The following is a 27,720-nucleotide window of genomic DNA, read 5'->3' as shown; positions in this document are numbered from 1 at the left end:
CTGGAGCTGTGAGACAGCAGTGCTAACCACTGTGCCACCGTGTTGGCCCCATCACTGGGTGGGGGGCGAGAACTGAAAAATGACTCTTCCCTAGACTTAATGGACACGAAACGTAGATGAAGTCTGAACGATAGGCTTTAATACACAAGAAGTGTACCCGGCAGCAGACGTACAGAAGAAAGGCCGACTGCCGGGAACCACGGGTTCTTATATCCCGCCTCGTAGGCGGAGCTACCTACCTTTCAGCTAATCGGCTGAGAGGCACATGACTTACCTGGGCCAATGGGCAGCGAGTCCTCTGCACCAATGGCAGCTCACACTTCCAGGTACCGTAATACCCCTAGTCATACTACCACATTCACCCCCTGTTGAAAAAGGAACCGGGGGGGGGGTACGGGAAACGCGGACGTGGGGGGGTGGGGGGTGGGGGTGTTGGGGATGGTGCGTGTCCCGTGAGTACGTGAGAGACTGGTAGTATGACTAGAGATGTTAGGTCGTACCATTGCATTGATGGCTGCCCACAGGCCCGCATTTATGTGCAAAATACAATAAAACTATGTACAATGTGTAAAAATTGGGGGGGGGGGGGAATGGAGAACAGACAAGGAGAACAAGAGTCCATCAGTAGGTCACATCGATTCGATCAGTCGATCAGGCACCTTGGATGTCCTGCTTGACCTGCTTAGCTGTGCCGGCGACTTTGGAGCGGTGGTCATCCTTGACTCCGGGAGCGATGATCCTGTTCTTGTATCCATACCCCTGGTTGGAGCTAGCGGGGGCCAGGCCGGGGAAGGGTCATCCTGTCCGCTGGGCTGGGTAAACCAGAAGAGCAGCGTCTTACCGTGGCGGGGTGGACAAAACTCTCTGTGCTCCCGGAGTCCAGCAGGCAGCTTGTCTCGTGACCATTGAGAAGGATCTTCATGGTTGCCGTGGATAGCATGCGAGGCCGTGACTGGTCCAACATGACTGAGGCGAGTCGTGGCAGGAACTCCGAATCATCATCTGGCAGAGAGCAGTCGCCTGCGGGGTCCTTGGTGCCGATCCAAGATGGCAGTGCCCATTGGCTGCACATGGTGGGGGGTGGACAAAATGGCGGTGCCCAGGGATCACACGTGGAGTCGGGGGCTCAAAATAGTGCTGTCCGGGGATTGCATGTGGCATCGGGGGGCCAAAGTGGCGGCGCCCAGGGATCACACGTGGCGGTGGGGGGTGGGGGCAGCGAGGTCCGTGGGCCGCACGGGGCCCCCGAGGAGAGCAGGGGGGGAGGACCCACGGTCGCTGCTCGGGACCGCAGTGACCGCTTTTGATTGGCAAACGGCCGCAAAGTGGCCCTTCTTGCCGCAGCCTTTACAGGTTGCGGAGCGGGCTGGGCAGCATTGGTGTGGGTGCTTTGCCTGGCTGCAAAACTAGCAGCAGGGCCCCGTGGGTTTAGCGGGACGTCCTGCGGCGCAGGCTTGGGGGGGGGTCCATGTCTGCGGAGGTGAAGGGGGTCGCGTTCCACGCTGCTCAGGGGGCCGCCGCGTGGTCGGGGGCGTACGCGCGGGGGTTACGATTCGCAATGTCTAGGGAGGAGGCGAGGGCCCGTGCCTCGGTGAGGCTTAAGGTCTCTTTCTCTAAACGTCTTTGGCGGATCTGCGAAGATTGCATACCCGCAACGAAAGCGTCTCTGATTATAAGTTCGGTGTGCTCAGCCGCAGAAACTTGTGGGCAGCCGCCGCTCCTCCCCAGAACGAGGAGGGCCCTGTAAAATTCGTCTAGAGACTCACCAGGAAGTTGCTGCCTCGTGGCCAGTAAGTGCCGAGCGTAGCCCTGATTCACCGGCCGAATTAAGTGCCCTTTAAGTAAGTCCATGGCCGCGTCGTAGTCTATCGTGTCCTCCATGAGCATGTACACGGCGGTGCCGACGCACGAGTGGAGGATGTGCAATTTCTGTTCCCTCGTCGGGACGCTTTCGGCTGTACTCAAGTAGCTATTGAAACAAGCCAGCCAGTCTTTAAATGCTGCTGTTGCATTCGCTGCGTGAGGGCTGAGTCGAAGACACTCCGGCTTGATGCGAAGCTCCATCCTTTAAAATCTTGTGAATTAAATTGATGCACAATCAATGGACACAAAACGTAGATGAAGTCCGAACGATAGGCTTTAATACACAAGAAAGGTACCCGGCAGCAGACGTACAGAAGAAAGGCCGACTGCTGGGAAGCACGTGTTCTTATATCCCGCCTCGTAGGCGGAGCTACCTACCTCTCAGCTAATCGGCTGAGAGGCACATGACTTACCTGGACCAATGGGCAGCGAGTCCTCTGCACCAATGGCAGCTCACACTTCCAGGTACCGTAATACCCTTAGTCATACTACCACACTAACCTACACATCCCTGGACACTAGGCAATTTAGCATGGCCAATCCACCGAACCTGCACATTTTTGGACTGTGGGAGGAAACCGGAGCGCCCGGAGGAAACCCACGCACAGGGAGAAAGTGCAAACTCCACACAGACAGTCACCCGAGGCTGGAATTGAACCCGGGTCCCTGGAGCTGTGAGACAGCAGTGCTAACCACTGTGCCACCATGTTGGCCCCATCACTACCTTGGCTGAGTTTAATCAACTGGGTGGGGGGTGAGAACTGAAAAATGACTCTTCCCTAGACTTTCGTACCCCTTTAATCTCCCTCGCCCGCTATCAGAACGAGCATAAAAGTATTGTTTTGAAGTGACAACCATGGTAATACTCCCACCAAAAAAAAATCATGAGTTCAAGTGGCAACACGGTAGCATTGTGGAGAGCATAATTGCTTCACAGCTCCAGGGTCCCAGGTTCGATTCCAGCTTGGGTCACTGTCTGTGCGGAGTCTGCACATCCTCCCCGTGTGTGCATGGGTTTCCTCCGGGTGCTCCGGTTTCCTCCCACAGTCCAAAGATGTGCAGGTTAGGTGGATTGGCCATGCTAAATTGCCCTTAGTGTCCAAAATTTCCCTTAGTGTTGGGTGGGGTTACTGGGTTATGGGGATAGGGTGGAGGTGTTGACCTTGGGTAGGGTGCTCTTTCCAGGAGCCGGTGCAGACTCGATGGGCCGAATGGCCTCCTTCTGCACTGTAAATTCTATGATAAGTCCCAGTCTAGGCTCTGGGGCACAAAAATCTCGGCTGACATTCCATCGCAGTATGGGAGGATTGCTGCACTGACAGAGGTGCAGCTTTTTGGATGAAGTGTTAAACCGAGGCTGCACCTGCCCTCTCACGTGGAGGAACGCTTCCACCTGCTTGAAGAGGAGGAAGACCTCCCCGGTGTCCTGACCAATATTTGTCACTCAACCAAAACAGATGCTCTGATCATTGATCACATTGTGGGATCTTACTGTGCACAAATTTGGCCATTGCGGTTACTACATTAGAAAAGTGATTGCATTTCAGAAGTGCTCCATTAACTGGAAGTTTTCAGGTATCGTGAAGCCATGAAAGGCGCTGCATGAATCTTTCTGTAAATGCCATTATTCAATCTTGTTTTTCTCCTTTTTTAGAGCCAGTGCTAAAACCAAGACTGTTGATCAATGAGGATGTCTCCATAAGGGCATCCAGCATCATTTTGAAGCTACCAGACTGTGGGATGTTCGATGCAGTTGCGAAACAACTGGATGCCGCATACGGCCACCTCTCGATCTATGTTGTTGTTGCAGAGAATGAAGGTACATCTTTAATTCTTCCACCTGATGGGCCGTCTCCTCATGTTTCAGCTTTCCGTCATTGGCTGATTGCTTTTTGCGTCAGTAACGCTGGACCGATGAGCGGAAGAAAACGCGGTTTGCTTTGAAGTGCCTCAGACGGGTTTCCCATTTAATCGTCCACACTTTCTGTGGAAAAACAAGGAGTTAAGACTTCCTGGACCTCCACAGCTGAGCTATTCTCTCACCCGTGCCCCCCCCCCCCCCCCCCCCCTGGGCTTCCTCCCATTGTCACCACCGGCACTGGCTCCATCTCTTAACAGAAGCATCTGTGTGTGAATAAGGAACAAAGAAAAGTACAGCACAGGAACAGGCCCTTCGGCCCTCCATGCCTGTGCCGACCATGCTGCCCGTCTAAACTAAAATCTTCTACACTTCCGGGGTCCGTATCCCTCTATTCCCATCCTATTCAGGTATTTGTCAAGATGCCCCTTAAATGTCACTATTGTCCCAGCTTCTATCACCTCCTCCGGTAGCGAGTTCCAGGTAACCACGACCCTCTGTGTAAAAAACATGCCTCGTACATCTCCTCTAAACCTTGCCCCTCGCACCTTAAACCTATGCCCCCTGGTATTGACCGGTCTACTAATTGATAATCTCTGACTATCCACGCTGTCTATGCCCTTCATAATTTTGTAGACCTCTATCAGGTCGCCCCTCAACCTCCTTCGTTCCAGTGAGAACAAATCAAGTTTATTCAACCTCTCCTCATAGCTGATGCCCTCTATACCAGGCAACATCCTGGTAAATCGCTTCTGCACCTTCTCTAAAGCCTCCACATTTTTCTGGTAGTGTGGCGCCCAGAATTGAACACTATAATCCATGCCTAACTAAGGTTCTATACAGGTGCAACATGAATTGCCAATTTTTGCACTCAATTCACCGGCCAATGAAGGCAAGCATGTCGTATGCCTTCTTGACTACCTTCTCCATCTGTGTTGCCCCTTTCAGTGACCTGTGGATCTGTACATCAAGATCTCTCTGACTTTCAATACTCTTGAGGGTTCTACCATTCACTATATATTCCCTACCTGTATTGGACCTTCCAAAATGCATTACCTCACATTTGTCCAGATTAAACTAAATCTGCCATCTCGCCGCCCAAGTCTCCAAACGATCTAAATCCTGCTGTATCTTCTGACAGTCCTCATCGCTATCCGCAATTCCACCAAACTTTGTGTCATCCCCAAACTTACTAATCAGACCAGTTACATTTTCCTCCAAATCATTGATATATATTACGAACAGCAAAGGTCCCAGCCCTGATCCCTGCGGAACACCGCTAGTCACAGCCCTCCAATCAGAAAAGCACCCTTCCATTGCTTCTCTCTGCCTTCTATGACCTAGCCAGTTCTGTATCCACCTTGCCAGCTCACCTCTGATCCCGTGTGACTTCACCTTTTGTACCAGTCTACCATGAGGAACCTTTTTAAAGGCATTACTGAAGTCCATATGGACAACATCCACTGCCCTACCTGCATCAATCATCTTTGTGACCTCCTCAAAAAACTCTATCAAGTTAGTGAGACACGTCCTCCTCTTCACACAACCGTGCTGCCTCTCACGAATACGACCACTGTCACAACATACGACCCAAATGGGAGTAGATCCTGGGCGGAATTCTCCCCCCCCCATGCCGGGTGGGAGAATCGCCGGGGCGCCGAGTGAGTCCCGCCACGCCGCCCCAGCGCCCGCACACGATCCCCCCCCCAAAACCGGCACGGCGAGATTCACGGCTGGCCGCTGGGAGAATCGCCGCTCGCCATTCGTAACGGGTGAGCGGCGATTCTCCGACCCGGATGGGTCGAGCGGCCTGCCCAAGACGACAGGTTCCCGCTGGCGCCGTCCACACCTGGTCGCTGCTGGCGGGAACGCTGGGGAGCGGCCTGTGGGAGGGTTTGACCCACTACCAAACCCTGAAGAACCCCACTGGAAACAGTCTTCCAGTCACAAAAACACCCATCACCCTTTGCTTCCTCCCACCGAACCAGTTTTGGATCTAACCTACTACGTTCCTTTGGATCTCATGAGCTATCGGTCAGCCTTGTGGGATCTTGTCAAGAGCTTTGCTCAAATTCGTGCAGACCCTATCGATAACACTGCCGTCATCAACCCTCCTTCTTCCTCAAATTTCAATCCAGTGAGCCAGACATGGGCATCCCTTAACAAATCCATGTTTACTGTCTCCAATTAACATCTACCTTTATAAATACTGACTTCGACCCTCTCTGAGAATTGTTTTCCAATGTTGTGCTCACCGCTGAGGTCAGGCTGACTGGCTTTTTACTATTCAGTCTAGCCCTTCCTCTCTCTTTCAATAGTGAAACACTAACAATCCTTCAGTTCTCTGCCTGTAGCCAGTGAGGACTTCAAATTGATGGCCAGCATGTTGCGATGCCGGTATTGGACTGGGGTGAGCACAGTAAGAAGTCTTACAACACCAGGTTAAAGTCCAACAGGTTAATTTGGAATCGCTAGCTTGCGGAGCTTAGCCAACCTCATGAAGGAGCTATGCTCCGAAAGCTAGTGATTCCAAATAAACCTGTTTTATTGTAACCTGGTGTTGTAAGACTTCTTATTGAAAATGATGGTCAGGGGCTCTGTTTTTTTCTTCTTTCTCATAATCCCTCTTCATACGAGACTGCATTTCATTCGGGACTGGTGAATCGCCCATTCGGTATTTCCTACCTCACTATGTTTATCCTACTCAAGGTTTCAAATACATCCTTCATAACTGTAACATCTGCTTTGTCCACTTCTTTAATGGAAACAGACCCACATAATTCCCTGAGAACCATGTCCTGGTCTGCACCTCTATGCAAGTTACCGATATGGTCCCTGATTTTCTGTTATCTTCTTACTCTTTATTTATAAAATATATTTTCTGGTGCAATTTTTGGCCCCTTCCTCACTGGATGCAAATCCAGTTATGGCCACTAACACTCATGCAAGGTCCATAATGGGATATGTGCCAGCAAGAACCCAGACGCAACATTCCCGGTCAATCTCCACTGATGTTATCAGGCTCACGCCTAGCGAGGGCATGAAACTGATTATCATTAACTGCATTTTAATATTCAGAAACGGCTTCACACCATGGCGTCCGAGTTCACCGTGTGTTTCCCCGTGCCCCCCATCGCCGGTGGGAATCACGGCTGGTTTCAAAAGATAGAAGACCAGTCATGATGATCACTTCTGGGGCTCGGAGTGAGTACAGTCCCCGTGTGGTGAGGGGCATGGTTGGGCAGTACCCAGGCACTGCCCCTTGGAACCCTAGCAATGCCAACCTGGTGGTGAAAATCTGGCACTGTCAACCTAGCTTTTCCAGGGTGCTTTCCCTCATATTGCGGGAGTGATGGTGGGTGGGTTGAGAAGGGGTTGAGTGCTTCGGTGGGTGTAGTGGGGGGAGATGGCCATATTGGTGGGCGGGAGGGGGGGCTCTGATGCCCCGATGCCGGCGACGATGAGGGCTTTAACCTCAATTTGAGATCGGGGTGCCCTTTCAATAGGACGCCCTGATTTCTGTGGAGCCAGGCTTGCTAGTGTCTGTCGGCCCCACCCTCACAATGATGGCACAAAATTTGCCTCCACCATTCTAAAAAATGGCATCACATGGGATGATCTCAATGAAAAACCTGCCCCACGCCAGTTTTCAGTCAGAACCTGACACTCAGACATTTTTGGGGTAAATTCCACCCTTTGGTTTTGGCGATTTTTAACTTGCCTGTTTTGTTTTCAAGACCTTTCTGCTTTCCTAATTTCTTTTTTAATTGTACTTTGCACTTTGTATACATACTGCGCTCTACATTCTGGACAGAGACCTCTAGGCATCTGACATAAACTTTCTTTTTTGTCACATCCAACTCTCTATGCTCTTTGATATCCAGAGGTGTCTAGATTTGAGAGTCTCACCTCTTTTCTTTATGGGAACATGTTTCTGCTGAACCCTCTTTAGTTCATCCTTGATTGCCTCCGTGTTAAGAACTAGGTTTGGACAGCGGAGCTGGTAATGATTCTGCTGTTGTCATTTACACCTCGCCTAGACTTCCTCTTTGTTTCTTCGCTTGTCCCATTACTGCCATCCTTTTTCACCTTGCATTAACATTGCTTTTATCCTTTAATCACTCCTTTGTTCTTTGTTCCCTTCCCGCTCCCCATTCTCCTGTGCTTTCCTCTCTCCACAGATGATACCTGACCCGCTGATTATTTTCAGCCTTTTTTTTAGGCCTCAATCTCTTGGCTGCTTTACCAATTGCTCTCAAGGCTGCTATCCTGCCCTTGTGTCTCACAAGCCTCGAGCGTCTGCCCCTTATCATCATATGTACAGGAGTCATACTGATCACATATTCAGATTGAGGACAAATCTAGGAAAATTGACTCCAGCAAGTATTCTGTGCTAAGGCTTGAAGAGGCTTCCCAAAATTTCAAGCTGACATCAGGAACGGCGGCTTGAAGAATTTGACTGATTTTTTTCCCTTTATTCTTTCATGGAATGTGGGCTCCACTGGTTGGGGGCGGCATTTGTTGCCTGTCCCTAATTGCCTTTGTTCGGCCATTTCACATGTAGCCCAGACCAAGTAAGAATGGCAGATTTCCTTCCCTAAAGGACATTAGCAAACCAGCTGACTTTTTACAATAATGAATAATGGTTTCATGGTCATCATTAGACTTTTAATTCCAGATTTTTATTGAATACAAGTTGTACCATCTGCCCTGGTGGGATTCGAATCTAGGTCCCCAGAGCATTACCCTGGGTCTCTGGATTACTAGTCCAGTGACAATACCGCCTGCCCTCGATTTAAACTGGAGTGTGCTCAAATTCAACAAAATGTGCTATTAAGATGCTCTCCATATTGCCTTCTACACACCAGATTCAGAGGAGTCAATACTTCATCGAACATCTGAAGTTACATCGCTCCTTCATGCTCTCTCTATCTCTGCCCTCCCAGTCTGACATGATGTGAACATTCTCTGAGACATTTCTGATTCAGAGCTTAGCTTCATCAAAAATGTAATACATAAGTAGTCTCACTTTTAAAGAGACTTTATGGCCGGTTTTCAACCTGCAAATTCCCACCTAGACCGTTCACAAACTGAACTCCATTTAAACAAAGGTGGATCTGTTACCTGATGCGACGTTCAGCCTCAGATTCAGGGAGGTGTGAGTTGAGGAACAATTAAACTCGACTCTATTTCAAAGGTATATTTGGTTTCCGTGGTGAATGTATTCACCATAATATAACTTGTCTGTATAGTACTGTGGCCTATGGCCAGGGAATGGTAATATGATCTCCTTCCATGTATTGTACATGAACCCTTGTTGGCTCCGCCTCTGGCTCCGGCCCCTTACCGCCTGTGGGCGGCGCTCATTGTTACAGCAGTCACAGGCAGGCAAGTTCTTGGATAATAAAGCCTATGTTCACTCGTACTCGTCTTGTAGTGAATTGATGGTACATCAGTTTCCATTACAGTCAGGTTCCATTTTCCTGAATGTTATCTTCCCCCATCAATAACAATTGGTCACCAACCTCCCCACCCCTCCACCACACCCTCGCAATTATATCCAGCATTACCCATCCCAGAAAGCAGCTGAATTTGCCTTAAAATGCCTACATATTCCTATTGCTTAAGAACCAGGATGAGCAGCCTAGCTGATTTACCTTCCATAATTCTGAGTAAATTTCTAAACACAAATTGATAGGTTCCCTTGGCAACCAGACCATAGAATCCCTACAGTGCAGAAGGAGGCCATTCGGCCCATCAAGCCTACACCGACCCTTTAAAAGAACAACCCACCCAGGCCCACTCCTCCACCTATTTCTCTGTAGCCCCATAACCCCACCTAAACTTTGGACACTCCGGGCAATTTATCATGTCCAATCCACCAAACCTGCATATATTTGGACTGCAGGAGGAAACCGGAGCACCCGGAGGAAACTCACGCAGACACAGGGAGAATGTGCAAACTCCACACAGACAGTTACCTGAGGCCGGAATTAAACCTGGGTCCCTGGCGCTGTGAGGCAGCAGTGCGAAACATTGTGCCACCGTGCTGTCCAGGAGATCAGGAACTCTTTGTGTAGATTATGGGAACTGAAAGTCCTGATCTTATCATTATCTGAACACACTGGCTCATCAATCTCCTCCAACATGAGAACATCGATCTTCAACTCTAGATTATTAATCCAGTCCTGTCTAGCCATTTTTGCTGCGTTCTTTTCTTTCTCCCTATAGCTTTGCATTTCCTGCTTAACTTGGGAATATTTCTCATTTGGAGCTAGATGACCATGGTGACTTGCTCTCAATATTCCTCACGTTGGTAAATTGCTCATTTGTATTTCCAGTTGCCCACAGTAATTTTACCCTCCTGTCCCTGAATGCAATCGATGGGGTCTACAATCAGACTGACCCAAAATGGAAAATTCCGTATGTTGCTCAGCAACACTTCTCTGTGAATGATTGTGACGATGGAAAGGATCTGCAACCTTCTAAGAACATGCTGTACTACATGATTGGCTCCAATGGCACATGCCACCCCATGAGAGGTATATGTGACAAGCAACTGTGCTCTAACACAACCTACAGGTGAGCTTCAACCTGACTGTTATGTATGTGTTTTAAGTGGAGCAGGGTTGAGATGTTTCGGAGGAGAATTTCAAGAAATATATATATATATAAAACGAAAGGGAAAATTCTGGAAAATCTCAGCAAGTCTGGCAGCATCTGTAGGGAGAGAAAAGAGCTAACGTTTCGAGTCCGATGACTCTTTGTCAAAGCTCTTTTCTCTCCCTACAGGTGCTGCCAGACTTGCTGAGATTTTCCAGCATTTTCCTTACGTTTCAGATTCCAGCATCCGCAGTAATTTGCTTTTATATATATATATAAATCTGCCCAGTGCATTCTTTGGATAATGGCTGAGTCCCCTTAGAGCTGTGTACTCTGAAAGTGGGAGTTCCTGGATATTGATCAGGATCCCAGGTCTCCGTAGAATCCTAAGATTAATGTCGGTAGACATCAGCTGATTCAGCATAGACTTAGGAACTTTACATATCTTGTAGATTCAGGACGTTGTAGATTCATTTACGTTTATATAGTGCTTCACTCAACTTCAGGATATCCTCAAAGTATTTTACAGCTAACTTAAGAGCTTTTTCAAGTGTCATCCCTGTTCTAACGACAGCAAGTTGTCAAACAATATTGAGAATAGTGACCATTTCATCTCTTTTAATGATACTGATTAATAGATAAATACCGGACAGAATAATAGAACTCCTGCTCTTTTCTCACCAGTATCTTGGCATAGAACATAGAACATAGAACAGTACAGCACAGAACAGGCCCTTCGGCCCTCAATGTTGTGCCTAGCCATGATCACCCCACTCAAACCCACGTATCCACACTATACCCGTAACCCAACAACCCCCCCCTTAACCTTACTTTTATTAGGACACTACGGGCAATTTAGCATGGCCAATCCACCTAAGCCGCACATCTTTGGACTGTGGGAGGAAACCGGAGCACCCGGAGGAAATCCACGCACACAGGGGGAGGACGTGCAGACTCCCCACAGACAGTGACCCAGTCGGGAATCGAACCTGGGACCCTGGAGCTGTGAAGCATTTATGCTAACCACCATGCTACCCTGCTGCCCCTAATCTTATGCATCTATCTAAGAGGGTGCACAAATCTTTTGTTTAGTGCCTCAGTCAAAAGTTCGCACCCCTGGGGTCAGCACGGTGGTGCAGTGGTTAGCACTGCTGCCTCACGGCGCTGAGGACCCGGGTTCAATCCCGGCTCTGGGTGACTGTCCCATGTGGAGTTTGCACATTCTCTCCGTCTCTGCTTGGGCCTCACTCCCACAACCCAAAGAGGTGCAGGGCAGGTGGATTGGCCTCGTTAAATTGCCCCTTAATTGGCACCTCCAGCGACACACGCTCTGTACTGCACTGAAGTGCAGGAGGCAAATTCCTAACTTTTGGCTTAGAAGTGAGAACGCTAAGACTGAACTAAGCTGACGATACAACTCCTGATAATACAATCATTCATAAACAGAAAATGTCCGCCATTCAGCAAGACATGTGAGGAGGTTGGGGGGCGGGGGGGGGGGGGGGGGGGGGGGGGGGGGGGGGGGGGGGGGCAGGTTGTGAATAATGGAATGCAATCATTTCTCTCTCCATGGGTTATTGGGAGCCTTCAATATCACTTATTTACCACTGCCCCAGATAATTGGCGAACAGATTAACTGCCATGGAGTTTGCCTATGACTAATTCAGAATCACTTTTTCCAATCCCTTTGAGCTGTATGTACAAGGCAGTGCTTGTTATGGAACCGTATAGGCTGAAAGAACCTTTGTTTGATTCCAGTTCTTTGCTGGGATAACTGATCTCAGCTGGGGCAGTGGTTGCAATGGATGGCTTAGTGCTGTAGGGTTCAAAGAGGTTCAAGTCAGCCACGGTAGGTATTCCTGCTCTCAAGCCACGGCCCGTGCCAGAAAATATGCGCAAAAGTAGGTTTTGGATGAGGACCGGGTCTTCAATCCTCCAACACTCAATGTTGAGGTTCAGATGTGTGGAAAGGACTCTGGGTTGAGCTAAAGTGCATTGGTGAGGCCACATATCGATTACTGTGGGCAGTTTTGGTCTCCTTATTTAACAAAGGATACAAAAGTTTTAGAACATAGAACATAGAAAAATACAGCACAGAACAGGCCCTTCGGTCCACGATGTTGAGCTGAACCTTTGTCCTAGATTAATCATAGATTATCATAGAATTTACCGTGCAGAAGGAGGCCACCCGGACCATCGAGTCTGCACCGGCTCCCAGAAAGAGCACCCACCCAAGCTCAATATGTCCACCCTATCCCCATAACCCAGTAACCCCACCCAACACGGAGGGAAATTTTGGACACTAAGGATAATTTACCATGGCCAATCCACCTAACCTGCACATCTTTGGACTGTGGGAGGAAACCGGAGCACCCGGAGGAAACCCACGCACACACTGGGAGGATGTGCAGACTCCGCACAGACAATGACCCAAGCCAGCATCGAACCTGGGACCCTGGAGCTGTGAAGCAATTGTGCTGTCCACAATGCTACCGTGCTGCCCTTAAGAACAAATTAATCTACACTCCATCATTCTACCGTAATCCATGGACCTATCCAATAGCCACTTGAAGGCAGTTTGGAGGCAGTTCTGAGGATGTTTACTCGATCGATACCTGGAATGAACGGGTTGGCTGGTGACTAAAAGGTTGGACAGACTGGGCTTGTTTCCACTGGCGTTTAGAGGAGTGTGGAGTGACTTGATTGAAGCATATAGATTTCCTCAATGAGCTTGACAAGGCGGATGAGGAAAGGATGTTTCCTCGTGGTGAGTCCAGAACTGAGGAGAGAGGGGGGGGGGGCATAAAAAGCCAACACTTTAACGAGAAAAAGGAACGGAGAGGCAAGAAAAAAATGTGATTAACAAAAAACAAATTGGTGAAAGCTCTATCTTGCTTCAGGGTTGGATGGGATTGTGAGCAATTTTACTGATTTGGATTTTTATCATCGACAGAATCAAGTACCTTCTCGTTGATCAAGATAGAGGGGAGATCATGAGCAGCAGTTGGTCGGATAAATTCAGGACCAAAAGAGGTGGGTTTGATTAGACCATAAGACATGAGACAGAATTAGGCCACTCGGCTTCGCAACCAAACAAAATTGAAAAGCGTGACTCCGGAACTTCTGGTACCAGGAAGGAATGGTGGGGAACGGTTCGCGCCGCTCCAGCTGCTGATCACGGCGTAAACTGGGCGCCGCGGGATCCGCGCGTGCATAGTGGCGCCGGCGTCAACATGCGCATGCGCATTGGCTTCCTTCAACGCTCCGGCCCTGACGCAGCACTATAGGGACCGGCGCTTCGGGAAGGAGGCCCCCAGCCAGAGAGGCCGGCCTGCCGATCGGTGAGCTCCGATCTCCGGCCAGGCCACATCAGAGCCAGAGGCCGGAACCAACATCCCCCCCCCCCCCCCCCCCCCCCCTACACCGGCGTCAACATGCACATGCGCATTGGCTCCCTTCAACGCTCCGGCCCTGACGCAGCACTATAGGGACCGGCGTGTAGGAAAGGAGCCCTTCCATGGCGAGTTCCCGCCGGCTGGCAGCAGGTGTAGATGGCGCCGGCGGAACTTGCCTCTTTCATGACGCGCTCGGCCCATCCTGGGCCGAGAATCGGCGGGCCGGTCGCGTAAAGCGGCCGACCGACGCTGCGCCAATGGCGCCAATTCTCCGCGCTGCGTCGGGGTGGTGTGGCACGATTCGCACCAGTCGTGGGGATTCTCCGGCCTGGCCCTGGGCTGAGGGAAACCTGCCCCATGTACTCGGCATGTAGATCAAGCCATCCCCCCATTCCAAACATGGCATCCGACACGCACGTTCGTAATCAATCTCCATTATTCACACAACAAATGCATGTGTTTCTTGTCAGTACCTTCTATCTGGGCAATGAGGGATCAGCAGGTGAGAAGGTGCATTGGTTTAAGGCATTCAAACGCTTTGCTTTGGATCCTGATGGCATTTCAAAATGGCGACCAGCCACACCTCACTTTGAAACTGTTCTCTGATTGGTATTATGATGGTTTTAAGACATTTGACAACTTGTCAATTTTTCTGGCCTCAGAAACCATGGGCGGGATTCTCGAATCCCGCGGCAGAGTGTCCACTCCGTCGTAAAAGCCATCACATTTTGCAATGGCGTGAACAGGCTGACCCCACAACTAATTACAACAACCCTTGTACTTTGAGGGGCATTTCAAGGTTTCAAAGGTCGACTTACATGCCGACATCTTTGGTAAATTACATCCCCAACCAGTTAATTCTGTCCGGGTAAGTTTATGTTTTGCTGCCTCCTTCAGGAGAATAGGTCTATCTGCACCATCCACAGTGGCACATCTTAAGGGCTGTTCATGCCGGTGGGAGATTCCGGTCCCACCGACGGCGCACAGGTTTCCCGGCGACGAGGGGCGCAGTCAACGTGAAATCCCATTGACAACTGCGGGACGAGAAAATCCCGCTAGCGGGCTGCCTCCACCACTGAAAAACATGCGGTGGTTGGTCGGTAATCCCGCCCATCTGTCTCATGTACCAGAGAACAGTTGGCTCCCATGAAGCGCAATCTCAGCATTCCTCACACCTTTTGGGAGAGATGGGGTAATGGAACGATTTTTTAAAATTGGAGACTAGAAAACAGAAAATCCAAATTTGGACAAATCTGTTAGACAGGATTAGCCATATCCTGAATTAATCAAGCACCTTCATCAAATATCTATTTTATTTCAGATTGAGGTGAATCAAATAGTAGCTAAGGTACTTCTCCAAGACATTGTATTGTTATGAACAGGATGGGGCTTAATTTAAACATTACTAATTTCTCATCTCACCACCTGTACGAAACAAAAAGGTGCTTTTTATTTGTTTCACCCTGTACAGTGATATTTCCCAACTCCTTAGTTTTAGTCTCATTCAATTTTCAATTACTAACCTCACAGCAAATTCGAGATAGGGTAAGCTCAAAGGGTTAGTTTATTTGTACACAAATGAAACGTGGAAAGTAGGTGGCAACATTGTCTCTTTTGCATTCCTACAAAAAAATAGGGATGGAGAAAAGAAAGATTTATAGTGCAGGACCACAGAACGAAGAAATATCATTTCACATGGGTCCAGAATCAGATGTCAATGAGGCATTCCTTCATGGGGTCTGTGGGCTGAAAACCAATGCTGTATAATTCACTTTTCTGACCGTGTTAACTTCACATGATAAGATATGAATGCCAAGATGAATCAGTCTTGTAGGCATGGGCTCAGCAGAATCAGTGTAGATGGTGCAAGGGGTTCAACTTGGACAGAGCTCCTTTGCTGTAAGGCTGTTTGGAGGATGGTAAACAGCAGACTGGCGTTACAGTTCCACAAGGCACTATTTCTGATTCTGCAAACTAGAGATCCATGTCACATGACTCTCACCTCTTTACATTGTCAAAAACTGTGTGTCCCAAGATTGTTTAATGTCTCAACCATTAAGAGTCGAAAGGAAGTTTGCAAGACCCTTCCTTTGTCCTTACAGGCAAATAGACTTCAGTTGGCCAGGCTAGGTTATGAAATGCAGGTAGTTTTTGTACAGTTCTCTTTGAAATTTGTCCAGTTCTCTTTGAAATTTGTCCATTCAGCCCACAAGGGGTCATTCGGGTCTCTTCAGGGATAACGAGGAGTTTCCCTGATACTGCTAGGTAGCTCCTTTTGTTCAGTGGTCACAGACAGATATAGTTGAGCCATTTTAAAAGGTCTTTGTCCTGATTTTAAAGTTCAGAAATAGCCATGAGGCTAACTGCATATATTTTATAAAAATATTCATTGCGAGGTCTAAGTTCCCTCGCAGTATGAACAAATATAATTTTGTGTATCAATTTTATCCTTCCTATCCTAGTAGGAGGGGTATCTGTGTGACAATGCTAAGATTCCCAGCCCCTTTCCCCATCACCGCACCAAATTCTCACCTTAAGAATGTGCGGCATGTAGGACTTGGGCTCCATTGGTGGTGGCACAGCCATGGGCAGATCAATGAAATACCATTGGGCAACGGGCTGCCTGGAGGGAAGCCCGGGCTCCTCTGAATGCCTTTGGCAGTGCAAAAACATTGACCGTTCAAGTGTCATTGCTTCTTATGTACCAGCTGAGGTTACCCAAGAAGGGGCTACCTTCTTAACCTTTCACCCTCGCCTGAAGTGTGGCGACCCTTAGGTTAAATCACCATCATTTGGGCAGCACGGTAGCATGGTGGTTAACATCAATGCTTCACAGCTCCAGGGTCCCAGGTTCGATTCCCGGCTGGGTCACTGTCTGTGTGGAGTCTGCACGTCCTCCCCGTGTGTGCGTGGGTTTCCTCCGGGTGCTCCGGTTTCCTCCCACAGTCCAAAGATGTGCGGGTTAGGTGGATTGGCCAGGCTAAATTGCCCATAGTGTCCTAAAAAATAAGGTTAATGGGGGTTGTTGGGTTACTGGTATAAGGTGGATACGTGGGCTTGAGTAGGGTGATCATTGCTCGGCACAACATCGAGGGCCGAAGGGCCTGTTCTGTGCTGTACTGTTCTAATTCTAATTCTAATTCTAATTCAGTCAGTTCGCTCTCGATCGGGGAGAGCAGCCTCGTGGATTATGGCAACTTTTCATTTTAATTTCAATTGCATTTTAAAAATAAATTTAGAGTACCCAATTCATTTTTTTTTTAATTAAGGGGCAATTTAGCACGTTCAATTCACCTACCCTGCACATCTTTGGGTTGTGGGGGCAAAACCCACGCAAACACCGACTGTGCAAACTCCACACGGACAGTGACCCAGAGCCGGGATCGAATCTGGGACCCTCGGTGGCGTAAGACTGCAGTGCTAACCACTGCGCCACCATGCTGCCCTTCAATTGCTTTTTTAACAAAAACATGCACTGCTGGATAAACTCAATCAGTTTGGCAACATCTGATGAGAGAGGAACAGAGTTAACCTTTCGAGTCCAATATGATGATGCTTCGGGACAGCTCTTTTTTATTTGCAGTGCGCCGTTCCCTACTGCCTCTCCAATCACATTCTCTCTCTCACACCAGTTAACCAATACCAACGACTGAAGGCGGATTGGCCACGCTCAGCTGGAATGATTGTCATTACGGTGTTAACAGTGGTTTTCTTCTGCTTCCTACTTCTCGGCCTCCTATTCATGTGCTGCTACAGGAGGAAGAGGTGAGTAGCGAGGAATAAGGTCACCTCAGAACCTAGGGATGCAAAGTAACAATGTTCGCGCATGGCAATGACTGATCACTGATCAGAATATTGGTTACAGAATTTAGACTTGGTCTTCCTGCACCCGAGGGTGTTCTGTCCGTTAATCTTTCAAGGATCTATAAGGCGAAGGTCAGTGTACTAACTCGCTGTCCAGTGTAAAGATCCTTCCAAACCCATAGAATCCCTACAGTGCAGTAGGAGGCCATTCAGCCCATCAAGTCTGCCCCGACAGTCTGAAAGAGCACCCCAACTAGGCGCACTCCCCCGTCCTGTCCCCGTAACCCCACCCAACTGTTTGGGCACTAAGGGGCAATTTAGCATGGTCAATCCACCTAACCTGCACATCTGTGGGAGGAAACCAGAGCACCCGGACAAAATCCACGTATACACAGGGAGAATATGCAACCTTCACGTGGATAGTTACACAAGGCAGGAATCGAACCCAGACCACCAAATAGGGCATATTTTCTAGTTTGAGGTGGAGATAGTGGCTCCAGTGATTCTCAAAGATAAAAAAAACAAACCCACTGGAAATGGCAATAGGTCTGCTAGGCGCAAAACATTACCAACCCTGTCCATGATAAAGGGACCAGACAAGGAACTATTGGCCAAATTAGATTGTCAGTTTAGAACCTGTCAGGCAGGAAGAAAGTAGACATTTGGAAAGTCTGGGATAACCTGAAAGAATCAATGAACAATAAAGACTGCAAAAGTGAAAAAATACTTATAAGGATGATGTGGTGATTGTACATCAGTGTAGATGCAATACAACTGAGCAAGCACTAGAGGGAGCACGGGAGAGCTATAAATACAGAGGAACAGGAAGTGAGGACACACTTCACAGAAGGGAGAACTGGGAGCAAGACACACAGGCAAGCAGCATTGAGGTAGCTGTAAGTTGAGCACTGAAGACAGAACAAACTCACAATAAAGCATCTACTCCAACTTTGAGACTACGAGCTTTTATTAAGACACAAGGAACAACACAGATGATACCAGCACTAAGATTTTATATCTATCAGGAAAGGGCCAAAGGGGCTACCAAATGGAATAGCATGGATATATTTATGGCACCTAGTGGGGCACATCAGGGGAAAAGGAACAGACCAAATATTGATAGGATATGACGTCGGGTGGGAAGATAAATATCAGCATGGACTAATTGGGCTGATTGGCCTGTTTCTCTGTTAAATTATATGCAATCAACACAGGCTCCTGAAGGATAAAACACTAATTTAGCCAGCCTTCTTTTGAGGAAGCAGCAATTGTAGATAAAATAAAACCAGTAGGTTTTTAGTAGGATAAAGGCCACATTGTTATAAACATTAAGGCGTATGTAGTATAAGATGATAAATAGTATTGACAAAGTAGAGCAGATTTTTCCACTCGTGGGGTGATCTAGAACGAGAGGTCGTAGTATCAGGATTAGAGGTGACAGATTTAAAATAGAGATGAGGAGAAATTACTTCCCTCAGAGGGTCGTGAATCTGTGGAATTCACTACCCCAGACTCCAATGGACATTGGAGTGAATCTGAGGAGATAGACAGATTTTTAATCAGTAATGGGTGAAAGGGTTGTGGAGAACGGGCGGGAAAGTGGAGATAAGATCAGCCATGATCACATTGAATGGCAGAACTGGTTTGAGGGGCTGAATTGCCTAATCCTGTTCCCTAGTACTTACGTCGGCCCAGGATACGAATCAGAAAGTAATATTAACCGGACGTTTTTCAGATTAATGAATTTTGTTTTCCCTCGGAAATCTGTGCTGGGAGCATTTTGTTATATTCTAAATGCTCATAAGCACAACGGGGTTATAACTGGGGGTGTTGTCAGGAAACATTCCTTCCTGCAATGAAATGAAATAAAAATCGCTTATTGTCACAAGTAGGCTTCAAATGAAGTTACTGTGAAAAGCCCCTCGTCGCCACATTCCGGCGCCTGTTCGGGGAGGCTGGTACAGGAATTGAACCGTGCTGCTGGCCTGCCTTGGTCTGCTTTAAAAGCCAGCTATTTAGCCCTAATGGAAATCTGGAACTTTCCCTCAAAGGTGTTTAGGTTAAACCAATTGACAAATAAAAACAGAGACAGATAGAATTCACAGGATAAGGTTAGTAAATGACTAAGGTGGGTAGATAAAATTAAGACACAGATATGATTTATTTCTTGGAATGGTGGAACTGGCTCAAAGGACTGAATGGCTTACTCCTGTTCCTATGCCCCTATAAATAACATTCTGATTACTGGGGATACCAAACTCAAGGGCAGGACAAACTGTGATGACGAATCTGCAGGTTGATGGAGGCCACATGTAGGTTTACCAAGTGGGCCATTAGGTAGCAGATGCCATTCAATGCAAAGGAATATGGCAGAGTGACTGTTTGATAAATGAGAGATGCATAACCAAAATAGGAATGTGCAAGAGTGAACAGACTGAGAAATCCAGTGGTGTTATGTATGCAGGTACGGAAGACCAATGGGATTCTGGGTTTGATCCGTGGGGCAATGTGCATTAAAGCAAAGAATTTGTCGGTGACTTGGGTTAGGTTCGCAGTTTGTGATGGATTGTGTATAACTCTGGACGCCTTTCATAGAAAAGTTAATTCAGGCAGGGAACAGGGTCAGTAACGATTCAGTAGAACTTTATTAGAGGTGGGCGGCACAGTGGCTAGAACGGCTGCCTCACATTGTCAGGGACCCGGGTTCAATTCCGGCCTTGGGTGACTGTCTGTGTGGAGTTTGCACGTACTCCCTGTGTCTGCGTCGAATTCCTCCAGGTGCATCAGTTTCTTCCCACAGTCCAAAGATGTGAAGGCTAGGTGGATTGGCCATGATAAATTGCCCGAGTGTTAGGAGCGATTATGGGGTAACTGGATTGGGTGTGCAGACACAATGGGCTGAATGGCCTCCTTCTGCACTGTAGGGATTCTATGATTCTGTGAGAGTATATATATATGAACCAACAATAGAATAATCAGGGCATTTATCACTGGAACAGAACAAGATAAGGGGTATCTAATAAAAGTATTCAAAACTATGATGAGAAAAAGACAAAAATTCTGATTAGAGTGCTCAACTCCAATGGAAGTCCTAGCACCAACCCAGATATAATGGGCCAAAAGACCTCCTTCTGTGCTTACATTCCTTTGACTGGTATTCAGAACAATTAATTCAGTTTATTTTATGAACGATTTATTTCAGTTTTCATTGCTGCTTTTTATTTCAACTTAAAACAGGACTGGAATGATGAAGAACAATTGGATGGGTTATGACACACATTTTAAAAACGACAAGTGCAGGAAGAATATCTTCACGGGAATGGGCGAAAGCCAGCAACACAAGAAAGTCAACAACACTTTGTTCTTTCTTCAAACCCAGGACCAATGTTCCAATGAGGACAACACTTCCAGATCCTGGAGCATTCCGCAATACCACAGGTGCTTGCGCTCGAGCATTGTCAACCAGTAGATTGGTTCGGAGAAGCCCAATTATTTTCTCACTTTTTGTTGCTGCGATTGACCTTTCATAGGGCTGCGGGGGAGGGGCAGGGGAGAGACTAAGTGAGTTGCCCTTGCAGAGAGCCAGCAGGGACAGGGGAGGCCGAACGGTCTCCAGCTGTGCAGTAACCATGGTGTGATTACTATTCATCGGAAATGAGGCCTAACTATTACAGCCCAGTACCAAGCCACATCAGACACCCCTTGGATAATCGTATGAAAATGCCATTTCCTCTGCCGACAAGCCACTTGGAGACAACACACTTTCCCAGTCATGCAGCTCTCCCAGTACCGGTGGATAAGGCAGTGTATACCTGAGCCAACAGACAAAACAAGGTCATGTTGTGTTGCCGGTTAGGGCAACAGGCTGTTGGGGTTCTGGACCAGACCCAGATTTTTGTCAGGATACCAGACGAGAAGCCCCAACTATTGCAATTTGTTAAACTGCGAGCAAAGGAAAGTTTACCTCAGGAGTGGTGATTCTGACCAATTGGTTTATGTTAAAACAAACTTTAACACAGAATTAACCATATTAGCATCAAAGAAATAGCTTTACAATTAATAGTTAAACAGTTCTTAAATAAAAAGAAAAAAAAACTCACTATCCACACCTGCCACTACATATTTTCCAACAAGGCAATCCATTACAGTTCAAAATCCATTCATAAATAAAGTTAGCAAATTAGAGTTACTTGTTCTCTGTGCAGACTTTTGGTGAGAGACACTTTCAGGAACAATCTGAAAATACTTCTGTCTTGTCAGACTCAAATCCTGTAGCAAACTATCAAATACTACAGACAGACCTGGTTCCTACCATTAATTACATCATCTGTATCCCATTTGGATGTCTCATGACCTGCTTAGCTAGGACTAAACACCATCCCTCAAATTATCTATACCTCAGGGAACCTCCAGCAATCAAAACAACGTTCCATTAGCCATCTCTCTGCAAACAAGTAAATGGTTAAAATCAACGATTACCTCACCTTTTAGGACCCCTTATTCACAGCTTCAGCAGAGATACTGCCTGTATGTATTCAAACCCAGGGTTTGTAATAACATTACTGCAGTAAAATATAGTGTAGAACAATTTCTTACATTTGTCACAGAGCCAAAGATCCATTTCATAACTGTTATCCAGCCACACCTGTGGGAAAGAGTGTGTTGAGGACAGGCAGGGTGTAGAAGCCAGGTATTTCAAATACACTTAATATAGGTAAAAAGCTGCTTAAAGCATAAATATTAATTCCCAGTTTTAAAATGAAAGAAACATACAATTTCCAAACTCAGTCATGAGTTTGCAAAACACAGAAGTCTGATAAGAACATTGCATTTTTTCCAAGGACAAGGGTTGAATCCATGGCAACGAGGAATAAGAATGGACGATTGCATGATTCTCACGCCATTTGAGATTAGAGTAAATCACATCCCACGATTATACTAGCTGAAACATTTTAGACTGTGTTGCCTTGTTTTTAATAAATGGACAGTTAAAACATCGAATCAAATATAATATATATATTTGATTCCAACATTCTCATTGAAACAATCTTATAAAAGACAGTTTGAATTAAATTTTCGGAATTATGCCTCGCATAGTATGATGAGATAACATAAGGTCTCCATTGTTGCAGCAGTGAGGTCAACATGAGGTCTCCATTGTGGCAATAGGTAGGTCAATATTGCTGGTTTTGATAAAGCACAATATCCCATGAAAAATATACAGACAAGCAACAATTAGAAGTAATGTTACATCATGAAGATGGACGGCTTGTTATCAAATCAAATGTGTTTGAGTCCAAACCCAAACCAATTAGGATTATATTGGGGTGTGATCGGATCGCTTAAGACAGATATGAAATAGTATATCCATGGATGATTTGGCCACCATTTTAGAGAGAAAGACAGAAAGAGAGGTGGAGACAAAGAGAGAAAAACAGATAGAGAGGTGGAGACAAAGAGAGAAAGACAGAGAGAGAGGTGGAGACAAAGAGAGAAAAACAGAAAGAGAGGTGGAGACAAAGAGAGAAAGACAGAGAGAGCCAGAAAGTAAAGGAAGAGAATTAGAAAAGAGTTCTGTATTCATATTTCATTTTCAGACTTATACTTCAGACTTTGACTTTTAAAGTTGTGTTCAGGCTATTGTCTCAGAAGATAATTCCTGTGATTCTTTGAAGAAAATCAAATTGTCTACAAACTACCTTTTAAATGATTTTCAAGTTGTAACCAATGAACTCCAAATAAAACAATTCTTATTTGCACCTGACAAGTTTTTAACTTGAATTTCTACTGAGTTTCACAATGCTCAAGAACAACCGGTAACCTTGAATTGAAGCTCTACTTCACAATCCTAAGTTCCTTCACAGGGGTATAAGTGGTGGTGACGCCTTCATGATTGAGCTGCCTAACTAGGAGAATAGCAAAGTTCATGAGATCCTAGAGGAGAAAATATTCATCCGATCAACAGAACATTTTATATTTGTGAAGGAACCAAAACACATGAGACATTAGAAAATGTGAAATTACTTTAAAGTGCTTTTCATTTTTTTCAGTATTTATGGAGAGAAGGGGCAGCCAATAACCCATGGAATGCACTCTGACCTTCTTTCGTTCAATTGTGTCTCCCCACCCGCGGATAAAGGCCTAACAGTTCACAAGAGGTACACACTGTCAGCTCCTGTGTACAGTGAGCGTGCTTGCAGCTATGATTTAACTTCTAGTCGGTCAGCATAGCGTCAGACAAGAGGGTTATGGCCCTGCTTCTGTCACACACACAAATCTTTAAAAGATATGGGCCTATGAATGGAAAAAAAGTCTTTATTTTATGAAGCCTGTTTGGTTCGCCGCAACCAGCCCCAGGACACAGGGCTGGATTTTTCCAAAATGGGACCATGTCCCCACGCCAGCGTAAAAACGCTGGAGTTTCACTCTAGAGATTCCTGGAAAAAAGTACAGCTGATTCAAAGCCCTGCAGGGGGCTAGCAGGGACCCAGACGCGATTTTGGCACCAGGCTGCAGAGAGCCCAACCCACAATCTTCCATCCTTCCCACCTATAGCCAGCTCTTTCACATCTGTATTTAACAGCAATATGGGCCTATACGATCCACATTCCACAGGGCCCTTCCCCTTTTTTGGGATTAACGTGATAACAGCCTGCGTCATCATCTCCGGCCGATCCTCCTTCTCCAACGCCTCGTTAAACGCTTCCAAAAGAAGTGGTGGCAGGTCCGTTATGAAATCCTTATAGAATTCTGTTAGACATCCATCCAGCCCTACTTCCCCGACTTCATTCCCCTTATTCTGCCCACTATCTCCCTCAACCCCAAGAGCTCCTCTCGCGCCCGCCTCTTCTCTTCCTCCAGCTGAGGAAACATTAGCTCATCTAAGAACAGTCCCATGTCCCCCTCTTCATCCCCTGGGTCCGCCCTGTACAATTCCTCGTAATACTTCCTAAATGCCTCATTTATCTTCCCCGGCTCCGACACTACATCCCCAGCCCCAGTCCTTATCCTCAATATTTCCCCGGACGCGGCCTGCCGCTGCAGCTGGTGCGCTAACATTCGACTCGCCTTCTCCCCATATTCATACTACACCCCTCTTGCCTTATGCAGCTGCCCTACCTCCTGCCCTTCTAAGCAGCGCTGAGGCTTTCACAGAGTGAGTTTCATGGCTACTATGGGTCCGCCAAGCTTGCGCGTGCAATGGGCAAAATATGCACTCAGGTTCTGGTCAGCAGTCATTCAGTTAAGGATCCCCATCCTCCCAAGAAAGCTTTATAATAGAGACAAGGTAAAGACCATTGTTCAATAGCAATGGAAAATGGGCAGCATGGTGGCACAGTGGTTAGCACTGCTGCCTCATAGCACTCGGGTTTGATTCCGACCTCGGCCGACTGTCTGTAGCGTTTTCACATATTCTCCCCGTGTCTACGTGGGTTTCCTCCAGGTGCTCTGGTTTCCTCCCACGGTCCATAAATGTGTAGGTTAGGTGGATTGGCTATGCTAAATTGCTCCTTAGTGTTCGAAGATTAGGTTAGGTGGGGTTACAGGGATCAGGCGGGGTTTGGGTCTAGGTTCGAGGGTCGGTGTCAACTTGATGGGCCGAATGGCCTCCTCCTGCATTGTCGGGATTCAATCATACTATGAATATCACTCTGACCTCACAGCTGTGACAAGGAAATCATGTTTAACCAACTTATTGCAGTTCTTTGAGGAAGTAACATGTGCTGTGGATAAAGGGGAACTGATTGATGTGCTGTACTTAGATTTCCAGAAGGCATTTGATAAAGTGCCACATCAAAGGTTATTGCGGAAAGTAAAAGCTCATATTATAAGGGAGTAACGTTTTGGCATGGACAGAAGATTGGCTGGTGAGCAGGAAGCAGAGATTAGGGGGTGATTCTCTGAGCCCCGTGCTGGGCCGGAGAATCGCCGCAACCGCGCCACGACGCCCCGAAGCCGGCGCGTGATTCTCCGATATGCGGATAATCGGCGCCATTTGCGCTGGCGCGTTTGGCGCGGTGCCAGCCGCGGGCCGCTGGAATCGGCGGGGCCACCGATTCTCCGGCCGGATTTGCCGAGCAGCCGCGCCGATACGACAGAGTCCCGCTGGAGCCGTTCACCCTGGTCGCTACCGGCGGGAACTCTGCGTGAACGGTTGGGGGGGCAGCCAGTGGGGGGAAGGGGCCTCCTTTACCGGGGGTGCCTCCGATGGGGTCTGGCCCACGATCGGGGCCCACCAATCGGTGGGCCGGCCTCTCCCCCACCCGTGCCTACTTTCTGGCGCGGCCAGCCCCTGAACACAGACACCATGTTGAGTCGGGGCCAGCGCGCTAAAGAAGTCCCCCGCTCATGCGCAGGTTGGCGCAGCCCCCCTGTGGGGGCCAGAATCAGTCGAAACCGGGCCCGGTTTGCGCCGTCGTGAAACGCGACGGCGCAAACACTTGGGCTCCATATTGAAGAATCACCCCCTAGGTATTAATTTGGTCTTTTTCTGCTTAGCAAAATGTAACGGGTGGGTTGCCACAGGGATCAGGACTGGGACATCAACACTTTACAATTCAGAGGATGGAAAGACTGAGGAAGATAAAAGGATGTGCAAAGAATGAGTTAGAGTGGGCGAAGATGCGTAATTTGAACAAGGTGGAAAGAGGAAGAAAGAAAATAGCTCCTTCAGAATTGGTGAAGCTTTAGAGGAAGAAGAGGTGAGAGATAAGGGGGGGGGGTTCTCCATTTCAGCGGTTAAGTGCCGATACTGCCGTGGGACACGTGTGGTTCACGACCGAAAAACCAGCGTGAAACCCTCACCGAATCCGGTACTGTTGAGGGGCTAGCACTGCTGCCGACTGGCGCTCCCGCGCACGGCTGAGGACCTGCACCGGTCACACCGTACAGCTTGGTTTCTTTCATAACTCAGGATATCTCAAATAGCTTCTGAATACATTTGTCCTTCAAGTACTTCTAAAGTACTTTTGAAGTGTAGTCACTGTTATAGCGTACAAGGAAAATAAAGTAAGGAATTTTGAACAGCACGATACCACCAATAGGAATGACCAGATTATCTGCTTACGGTTCTGATTGAGGATTTAGCATTGACCACACTATTGACACAACTTCCCTGCTCTTCAAATAATGCCATGGGGTTTTCTACACCTAACTGAGAGGGCAGACAAAGCCTTGTTCGACAGAGCAGCACTCCCTCAGTGCGACAGAGGTGTTCCGGCCTAAACTTTGGGCTCAAGCCTCTGGAGATGCATTTGAATCCTCAACCTCTTGACTCAGAAGCAGGAGAGTTGCCATTGAGCCCCCACCCAACACTTAACCAATATTTTCTTATTATTCTTAATGAATTGACCGCACACCTCAATATATGATACAGTCTGTGCTTTTGTGTCACTTTGTGCCAACTATTAAACACTATTTGTAAGATAACACTGAGATTTAATTGTCTTTTGCTACATTCAGTTCCAGTGGATTTGTTCACCCTGGAAGGGTACAGAATGGATTGGTTCAAGCTGGATTGGTACAGACTGGATCAGCTCAGACTCGACTGTTCCAAAATGAATTGGCTCAGACTGGATTGCCACAAACTACATTCGCACAACATAGATCAGTTCAGGCTGGATCAATGGAGCACGGATCAGTTCAGTCGGCACAGAATGGATTGATTCAGACTAGATTGGAACCGAATAGATTGGTGCAGACTGGATCAGAACAAATAGCATCAATGCAGACTGGACCGGTACAGTATGGATTGGTTCAGAATGGATTGTTTCTGACTGGTTTGGCACAGCACACTGGCACTGGTGTGGTGAAGTCTGTCAACAGGTATGTAACTGACGTAACATTCAGTTGTCATTGCTGAAAAAGGAAAAAGCTGTTGAAGCTTTTTGTTTTGCACTCAACAGGACAAACACAAGAACACCAAATTTCAAATGGTTTATAGTACAGGAGAATAATGTGCTGATTGGTTGGCAAGTCAACTAGACCATGTTAGATGGTGAAATTTGAATTCAATAAAAATCTGGAATTAAAAGTCCAGTGGTGAGCTTGCAAACATTGTAGATTGTTTTTTTTTAAAATTTGGAACTCTGCCACCTTTACCCTGTCTGGCCTGTATGTGACTCCAGACCACAACAATATGGTTGACTCTTAAATGCCCTCGGAAATGGCCTCGCAAGCCTCTCAGTTCAAGGGCAA

At 47.3% G+C, this 27,720-nt stretch overlaps 1 protein-coding gene across 1 annotated transcript; it reads left to right on the top strand.

Moving 5' to 3' along the window:
- The first annotated feature begins 99 nt into the window (after window positions 1–99).
- LOC119954766 lies at window positions 100–27,385 on the top strand. The gene is made up of 8 exons (XM_038780306.1): window positions 100–112; window positions 3,518–3,682; window positions 10,063–10,303; window positions 13,278–13,357; window positions 17,352–17,484; window positions 20,761–20,961; window positions 23,574–23,681; window positions 26,986–27,385. Exons 1-8 carry the CDS (start codon window positions 100–102, stop codon window positions 27,383–27,385), a joined length of 1,341 nt encoding a protein of 446 aa, XP_038636234.1.
- Window positions 27,386–27,720: the final 335 nt, after the last annotated feature.

Source organism: Scyliorhinus canicula, chromosome 20 (assembly GCF_902713615.1).
Source record: "Scyliorhinus canicula chromosome 20, sScyCan1.1, whole genome shotgun sequence".
Lineage (NCBI taxonomy): Eukaryota > Metazoa > Chordata > Chondrichthyes > Carcharhiniformes > Scyliorhinidae > Scyliorhinus > Scyliorhinus canicula.
The sequence above is the reverse complement of the archived record's forward strand: the minus strand, read 5'-3'. Positions and strand labels throughout refer to the sequence as shown.

What these genes read in the sequence shown, in the direction of transcription:
- LOC119954766 (XM_038780306.1), top strand. An exon ending in TGTTGTTGCAGAGAATGAAG is followed by an intron (nt 3,683 to 10,062) that starts GTACATCTTTAA and finishes TTGTATTTCCAG; the next exon opens with TTGCCCACAGTAATTTTACC. An exon ending in TGCTCTAACACAACCTACAG is followed by an intron (nt 10,304 to 13,277) that starts GTGAGCTTCAAC and finishes TATCATCGACAG; the next exon opens with AATCAAGTACCTTCTCGTTG.